We start from the raw sequence: 8,198 nt of genomic DNA, 5'->3' as shown, positions 1-8,198 counted from the left end.
CTGTGAGCGAGAGGCCCTGGCTGTGATCTTCGCTTTGAAGAAGTTCCGAGTTTACCTGCTTTCAACACAGAAGTTCACGCTAATAACAGACCACCAAGCCCTGCAGTATGCCTTTAAGAAGAAAGACATTCACGGGAGGTTGGCAAGGTGGATGGACTTCCTAGCAGAATACGAATTCGAAATTAAGTACCGCCCGGGAGGAAAGAACGGTGCAGCTGACTTCCTGTCCCGCCTGAAAGCCAAGGGCGAGGATGGAGTCGACTCTGACGACGAGGGAGATCTTGTCTGCAGTGTTTCGGATCCTCTAGAGGCGCAAATGGAGTGGGAACCCCATCTTATTGACATTTCAAGGCACCTCGGGGGTATTGAGATGAGGGAAGTGGATGTTCGTCGACGTCGGCTCAACCGCCGAAGTGCCAAACGTTTCATGGCTTGTAATGGACAACTGTTCCGTAGGACCAACAATGGACTTCGCGCTATCCCGCCTATGGGGGCTCGCAGGGAGATCGTTAGAGCCTTTCACGACGAAATAGGCCATTGGGATCTGCAAACGACGAAGAGATTCGTCTTGGACCGATATTGGTGGCCTGCCGTCCACCGAGACGTGAACGACTACGTTCGGGGATGTGACGGTTGTCAGAAAGCCACACCAATTCCGAAGTACAAGACCACCCTTCGATTTCCCATGACTTCGTTATTTGATACATACTCTATCGATTTTGCGGGACCATTGCCTCGTACGCCCTCTGGAGGGAGGTACATCCTTATTGCCGTGGAGCACCTGACTGGCTGGCCAATTGCGAAGGCCACCGTCACCTCGACGGCAGAGGAGGTGCTGAAGTTCGTGAAAGAAGAGATAATCCACTGTTTTGGGTTACCACGTGTCGTTGTCTCGGACAACGCTACTTGTTTCACAGCGTCGGTCCTGAATACCTTCATGGAACGAAACGGGATTAAGTGGAAGACAGTGCTGGCCTATGCGCCTATGTCGAACGGACGGGCAGAGCGGATGGTCGGCACATTGAAGAGAGCAGTCCGTAAGATGATTCTCGGTGCCTCGCCTACAATTGTTGAGTGGGACGATGCTTTACGTCAAGTCCTATATGGATACCGTCGCAGGAGGATGGCGGTGGGATTGTCCCCGTTCGAGCTGCTTTATGGGGTGCTGCCCAGGATGGCGCCTGGAGACCAAGAGCCTCTCTTCGGAGTCTCCGAGATCCGCCACTGGCAAATGGAACTCCTGCAAGCCAGAGCGATGCGGGCAACAAGAATAATCGGGCGCAGAGCTGCAACCACATTAACAGACGGTCGCGAAGCAACTTTTAATGTGGGCGATGAAGTGTTGGTCGCAAAAGGGGCTGCCCTCGGGCCCATGCAGAAATGGCCTATCGCCTTGTCGAAGTTCTATGGCCCATGCCGAGTTGCTCGTGCGCGCCATCCGCGGTACACTCTAGTGTCGCCGCATCAACGCTACTCGAGAAGGGAGATACATGCCAGAAGGCTGGTCCTCTACAGGAGGCAACCGTTGCACCTTCAGTGAGGCAAATGACTAGGGATTTTTACGCTTGAATTGAAAGATAGTGAAATGCATATGAAGTGCTGATTGCTTGCTACAAGTAGATAGAGAATGGGTCATGGAGACAATGGGAATCACCAATGACCTCTAATGCTGAATGGAACTTCCTGAACCGCGAATCGCGGCTTTCTTGTGCGCTCTGCGGCTGCTTGCGCGTCCAATTCTGCTCCGTTTCTTCTTGGAAGGGGTGACGACGAGAACTTGGTGCAGTTCGGAGACGCCAACGAAGATCCCGTCGGCTCCAACGCATGCTTGGACCGCGCCCGCGCAGAGCCGAAGCGGAAACCCCTCCATGCAATCAAGTACAATGGAATGTATGGTCGAGACGCAGATGCTGTGCATTATGTGGGGCAAGCCTTCTAAAGTCGCGACATAGACACCCGGGTCGAGCCTCAAGAGGAGTCCGAGAGATGGACTACGAAGACCCGACCCGCGGAGAGCGACTTCATCTTGATTAAGATGTTTTCCAGCGTCATGGAAATCTCGGATTCGACGCGACGGAGAGCCGGTCCTCTCAAAGAGGAGGCTGTTGCGGACTAAAAGATCCCAGTACTTGACGGCAAGGTTCGGGGACCCTAGTAGATGGAGCCCGTCTTGGAAACCTTGGTTACATCTGTTCGAGATGAGAGCTCGAACATTAAGTGGTCGCGGCTGGCGAAGCGAGCGGCTTTCAGATCGAGCTGCTTCCGCTGGCGCTTACCTCCCGTGCTCTTCGCCGCTGTCTGCTTGGTCCTCGCCATCGTATTACGCTATGAGGGGGGCCAAAGAGGGCACACGGGGACTGAAACCCCACCTGCGTGCCTCTCGATCTGGCGGGAAGCAGGAGGTCTAAGCTACGACGAGGACCACAGAGGCACGGCGGAAGAGCGGCGAGAGCTAAGCAGCGCAGGAAGCAGGAGCCCGAAAGAGCTAAACCGAAGCTGGGGTGGGGCGAGAAGGCGAACGGAGAGCGACGGCAGATACCACAGGAAGGGAAGGGGGGTCCGAGCCGCAGGTCTGTGCTGATATAGGCTGGAGGGTAAAAAAAAAATCAAAAAATCAAAAAATCAAAAAAATCAAAATCAAAGGCAAAATTTGAGTGGCCGGGGCCCGTGGCCCCGCCTAAGTGGGGGGTTGTGTGACACGTGGTTGGGACCGGTGTAAGTAATTGGAAGTTTAAGTTAGTAATTGTAGACTGCGCGCAAAAAGAGTATAAATGCGGTGGTTTTCGGTCGTCCTGTACGGCTGAGAGGGAGAGACATCACACATCACATCACAAAAAAAACACACACGGGTAAGACACGGGACGACGCACCCCGTTTTCACCCTAACAGAATTAAATCCAAATACGAGCACATGCAGATCAAAACATTAGTTCTCTCAACATTACAAACCAGACGCAGTACCTTCTCCCGCCATTTTATGTGCACAACTCGGCCCTCCCCCGCCTCGACGCCCACGTGAAATTTGCGACAGTCGTTTGCTAGCATTTAACACTCTGTTTAGGAAACGGAGCACCACCGGACGGCAGAAGGGTACCCAGAGTTCAGCACCCAGAGTTCAGCTTTTTGAAATTAAATGCCTCCTTGGCATCGATCGTGAAATGGAGAGAAGCCGGGGAGGCTGCTCTCTAGTTCATGATCGATGATGAAGTGGCTTCGCCGAAATCCCTTTCCTGTGAACCACCCCGCCCTCGCTCCCTCCCCCCCGCCACCAACCCCCCTTCCCCCCCAAATATGACCACGTCCCCTCCTCCCTGCCACCCCCCTTCCCCCCCAAAATCCCCACGTCCCCTCCTCCCCGCCACCCCTACCTCGCGCCCCACCACCACGTCCCATCACCATCTTCCTCACCTCCTCAGTACCGTGACCAACACACATCCTCCGACATGCTATTGTCCCCGCCACCGCTTCATCCTCCTAACATCGACACCGACACAGTCTCTCTCCGCACCCTCCATCCCTTCCATATCTTTCGTTTCATATCTCAATCCAGCCCAGTTTTGGTCATGCACATCGAGGGACCTCATTATAGCAACACGTCGTCCAGCTTTGCTTTTGTCGAGCTACAGGGAGTCAGACTGGGCCATGTGCATGCGCGAGGAGGCGTTGCTGTACCTTCCATGCTGCATGGATCTGCAGACCGTCCAGACTCTGTTCCATTTCCGAGGAGTGGAACTATGGGATGGCATTACAGTAAAAACTACAGCAATGTGCTTCCGATTTTAGTGAAGAACTCAATAAAAACGGGGCGAGGGAAAGGAAAAACGAGAGGAAAGTCCTTTGTTAGGACTGGCCCTCAGTTTCTGCATGAATAAACAAGCAAAAAGCTAAAATGAAAAAACAACCCGAAATCGCGGCTTGCAAGTAATATTTCATATGTGTACGTGTGCACGTGTGCCCTCTGTACTTAATACTCCTTAGATTATTACTCCTAAACATGTGGTCTGATTTACAACTGTACCATTCGTGCTGTACAATACCGTGTTCAAAATTTTAAATTTGAACTAAATACTGTACTGTAACAATAGTATTTTCTCTCTCGTTTCCCTCTTGGAACGGGAGCACAAGCCTTGGAGGCTTGTCCAAACCCGTAAAATTCGAACAAGTTCCTGTTCCAAGAGGGCACCAAAGCTGACCGATGTCCGAGCTCTCCCGAGCGCCCTCATTCTCGAGCTATACGTAATCTAGTCTAGAGTGTTGTCTCCGTCGCATTCTTGTACGCCATCTGGAGGACACGTTTTTATGTTTTTATCACATCAACCAATATACTCAAGTACCAGGGTGTACTGTACTGTGGAACAGTGCTGCCGTTTGCGGAAAACCACAGCCATTACCGGAGAGGCACATCTCTCCGAGATGCACTGCCTCTGTGTGTGATGGTGTCGGAGACACATACTGTACTTTGTGTACGGTAAGATTCCTCTCCACCTCGAGAAATATTTTTAAGTGCGGAAACGACCGAGGCTGTTTCTCATCTTGCGTAATAAAGTCAGGCTCAGTAGTTTTACGCGATACGCGACTTACATGTACTGTAGATGTGGAATACGTTTAATACATCAGGCTAGTGATTGAGATACGGTCTTCAGCATAGGTAAGCAATCGTCACCCCACTTCCTCCATCACTTTGCTCTGCTTCTTCTATCCTTTCCACCATCGGGTGTCCATTCAGGAAGCTCTGGATACCTTGCCGGAGTTTCCCTGTTCCGTGACCATGTATCACCCATATTGCTCCCATTGCGAGCCCTTTATCGATAGCCTTATCCACGCGACTCTCTGCTCCATCCACGCGCTCTCCACGAATATCGACAGTGTTTGCAGCTGTCCGAACTACCACCCCAGCCTTGTTCGAATCTGCCTGGTTGTTCACCGCATGTGGCTCGTCACTTTCTGCCTCCCGCCTTTGTCCTACTGATGCAATCTCTTTCACTTTCACCTTCGCTCTCATCCCGCCAAACGCTACCACCACTTCCTTACGACTTGCGACTTCTACTATTTCTACTACATTAGGACTTAGTCGCGGAACCACTATTCGATCTCCCATTCTGATGTCATCAATATCGAAATGCCGTCTTGTCTCCTGGCTTGTTATGGATGTGTTTCGCCCTTCACTTCCCGGCAGATGAAGCTTTCCTAGCTTCTGCGACGCCTTATTAGCAGCTTGCGAGGAGCCCCCGCCTTGCTGCATATCTTTGATAAGTCGTGCGATTTGATTTTTCGCTGCCTTCACCTCATTGTCCATTGCCACCTTTTGATTTTCTCGCAAAACCTTCTCACTATCGCGCAGTCGCTCCAGTCGCTCACTCAATTCCGAGCGAAGCTGCTCTACTTCATGTAGACGCATCTCAGCTCCCTCGCGCGCGATTTCTGCAGACCTCTTCTCTCGCTCCAAACTGGATATCATCTTTTCAATATCAACTCTGTTGGGCGACTCTTGCCCATCCTTTGATGTTCCAGTAAGGAGATATCGAGCTTCGTCGACTACCTCCTGAGAAAGTCCCAGCCGATTTGCAATCGCAAGTGCATTCGAACGCCCTGGGATTCCCCATATGAGTTTGAACGTAGGAGCCATCCGCAGATCGTCAAACTCGACGGAAGCATTCTCAAAAAATCGGGCGCCATCATCATCGGAGTATTTCAATGTTTTAAGCTCTCCATGGTGAGTTGTTGCAAACGTAAGAGCTGCTTTCTTGCCCAGTGCCAAATGCCGCAAGATCGCCATACCTAAAGCAGCTCCCTCTGCCGGATCCTGTATTTGGAGAACAAAGACGTAACAATCATAAAAACAAAACGTTAGCGATAAGGAAATTTGAGTCTCTCGCCGACCGTAGAAGTGGCTGGTTGGCTCAATGTACATACCGTGCCTGATCCAATTTCGTCAAGGAGGACTAATGTTTTCGGCGTGCTAGCCGCCAAAATTCTCTTGATTCGCCGAACGTGCCCAGAAAACGTCGATAAAGATTGGACAAGCGATTGATCATCTCCGATGTCGGCCAAAACTGAGTCAAAAAAAGGCAATCGCGCTGACTCTACTTGCTCAAGCTCTTCGCCCTCACTCCTTGAAAATGATTTCAAGCCATGCTCCTTCGCTATTGTCGTCACGGAGCTAGGATCTTGGGCAGGAACAAATAGCCCTGCTTTCGCCATTAGGACGCAAGTACCGAGTGTCTTCAGAGACAATGTCTTTCCGCCAGTGTTTGGTCCAGTGACGCAAACACAGCGGATTTGGTCATCAAGAATATAACTCGATGGGACAACAGCAGTCTTCCATCCTGGTTCTCTCCGCTTGTAATTGGCCGTCCCACTCTCCTTTCGCTCGCCTTCGGATGTTTTGGGAGCTTTTCCGTTGCCTTGAGCATTCCTTCCGCTTTCGAGCTCTGCCATAGCTTGCCACGAAAGTAAGGGATGCCGCGCACCAAGAAGTCTCAAAGGCTTTTCGTCATCAAAGACAACGTCAACCGCATCTAAAGACCGCGAGCAACGGGCGCGAGCTGTGGCAGCATCCAAATGCGCCAGCACTCGCCCCAAATTACGGACGTCTTCAGCAATTGGGACAACGACTTCGGCAGAAAGGCGACGGAGAATGGCGTTGACTCTTGCTTTTTCCTTTGCGGCGAGCTGTCGCAACCTGTCGTTTAGCGGTCGAACGGAAGCTGGCTCTATGTAGGCCGTGAATCCACTTGCGCTGACATCATGTACGGTGCCGCGTCTAAATGCAGACTTGCGCGAGATCTTGACGGGGATCACGAAGCGGTCGTAGCGTGATGTGATTACGCGGTCCTGAATGGCGTCGCTATGACGAGCCATAATGTCGTTGAGTTTACCTCGGACTTCGGTCATTGCGTCACGCAAAGAATTGCGGATTCCTCGCAACTCTGGATCCGCAGAATCGACAACATCTCCAAAATCGTCAATGCTTTTCTTGATGTCTTTTTCTGCTTCAGGCCAAGTGCGGAAGGAAGAGACCATGTCCTTGAGAATGGATAAGTTTTGCGGGTGCTCGGTTGCACTAGGCGACGCGGCACCCTCGATATGCCGGCGTATCTTGCGTGCTGACGCGAGCGTTTCGGCCACGTTAATAAGCTGCATGCCCTGTAGTGTTTGGCCTTTCATCGCAAGTCCAACGATAGGGAGGACATCATGTACACCAGAGAAGTTGAGCGGTTTGCATAAAGTGTACTCCATGAGGTAGACTTCTCGAGTCTCCGCAAGTAGACGTTCACTCGCTGCACGTGTCTCCGGAATGTGCAACCCTGACGATGACGAGCATAGCGCAGCTCGGCCGAGGGGTGTGGACGCGTAGTTTAGCACATGGGCGGATATTTGGGGCCACTCGAGGAGGTTGAGCGACTCGTCGTGAACGTCCGGTTCAGAAAGCTCACCGGTGTAATGAAGTGTTGTCGGTATTGTCTCCTGCGGTTGCTGTGCCGTCGTTGCGACTTGAAATGCAGTTTGCGGACACCCTAACGGTTGAACCCGTTGCACAAGGGACGAAGTTCCATGATTCGATAATACCTGCTTTGGTCGAGGGCGTCGAGAAAGACGAGAGGAAGAATTCGACCCTTTCGCATAGAACGCCAAAGTAAACGGTGCAACAAAGAGAAGTGCGCCGGGCGAATTATCCATTAGAGCTCCATTCAAGGCAGTAGGAGTCATGGTTAGCACAATAAGAGCATACAGACATTGGCAGGGCGAACGACCGATGAAGAGCAATTCGGAAGGTTGTGAGGGAACGCTCGCGGCCCCGACAAGCACTCCTTGTTCAAGGTTGAGCACCTTGACGCCCTCGACCGCATAGTTATCGAGTGGTTGGCTGTGCGAGAGCTCAAGTCTCATGGTCCTACTTTTCTGGATGTTCATTGGATGGCGCACATCTGTCATTGGCGGATACTGTAATTAATTCCATGACGGAGGTCGCCCTCAGATTCCTACTGTAAGAGGTTGAGACCAACCAGGGAGTGATGTTCACGTGAAACCACGTGCTACTGTATGCATCTCATATCCCACCAAACACGTGTACTTGTTGAGATGTAACACAGAACACGTGTACACGTGTTGAGTCTGGCGCTTGGTGATCATGCGTCGGCAACATCATAAAGGAGTCCCTGTCTGGTCTACGAAATGCTTCTGACGCTGGGAGAAGC

General features: G+C 51.7%; 3 protein-coding genes; 1 reads left to right on the top strand and 2 right to left on the bottom strand.

Moving 5' to 3' along the window:
• Positions 1-3,563: 3,563 nt before the first annotated feature.
• CHC_T00005791001 (hypothetical protein) lies at positions 3,564-3,872 on the top strand. Its single transcript, XM_005717388.1, has one exon. The coding sequence runs from the start codon at positions 3,564-3,566 to the stop codon at positions 3,870-3,872; it is 309 nt and encodes a 102-aa protein (XP_005717445.1).
• Positions 3,873-4,542: 670 nt separating this feature from the next.
• CHC_T00005790001 (hypothetical protein) lies at positions 4,543-6,201 on the bottom strand. XM_005717387.1 is given in 3 exon segments: positions 4,543-4,639; positions 4,640-5,803; positions 5,914-6,201. The coding sequence occupies 2 exon segments, from the start codon at positions 6,199-6,201 to the stop codon at positions 4,640-4,642; spliced, it is 1,452 nt and encodes a 483-aa protein (XP_005717444.1). The 3' UTR covers positions 4,543-4,639.
• A 23-nt stretch (positions 6,202-6,224) lies between these two features.
• Positions 6,225-7,960, bottom strand: CHC_T00005789001 (hypothetical protein). Its single transcript, XM_005717386.1, has 3 exons — positions 7,899-7,960; positions 6,341-7,789; positions 6,225-6,237 (listed from the first exon to the last, which is right to left on the bottom strand). The coding sequence occupies exons 1-3, from the start codon at positions 7,958-7,960 to the stop codon at positions 6,225-6,227; spliced, it is 1,524 nt and encodes a 507-aa protein (XP_005717443.1).
• Positions 7,961-8,198: the final 238 nt, after the last annotated feature.

Source organism: Chondrus crispus, genomic scaffold (genome assembly GCF_000350225.1).
Source record: "Chondrus crispus Stackhouse genomic scaffold, scaffold_314, whole genome shotgun sequence".
Taxonomy (NCBI): Eukaryota; Rhodophyta; class Florideophyceae; order Gigartinales; family Gigartinaceae; genus Chondrus; species Chondrus crispus.
This window is presented reverse-complemented; position numbering and strand designations above follow the sequence as displayed.

Excerpts from the sequence above, each read along its gene's own strand:
- CHC_T00005791001 (XM_005717388.1), top strand. The coding sequence starts at position 3,564 with ATGCACATCGAGGGACCTCATTATAGCAACACGTCGTCCAGCTTTGCT.
- CHC_T00005790001 (XM_005717387.1), bottom strand. The coding sequence starts at position 6,201 with ATGGCGAAAGCAGGGCTATTTGTTCCTGCCCAAGATCCTAGCTCCGTG. Across the intron at positions 5,804-5,913 it reads ACGAAATTGGATCAGGCACG|GATCCGGCAGAGGGAGCTGC; the intron begins GTATGTACATTG and ends CTCCAAATACAG.
- CHC_T00005789001 (XM_005717386.1), bottom strand. The coding sequence starts at position 7,960 with ATGGAATTAATTACAGTATCCGCCAATGACAGATGTGCGCCATCCAAT. Across the intron at positions 7,790-7,898 it reads TCCAATGAACATCCAGAAAA|CGTTCCCTCACAACCTTCCG; the intron begins GTAGGACCATGA and ends CGGGGCCGCGAG.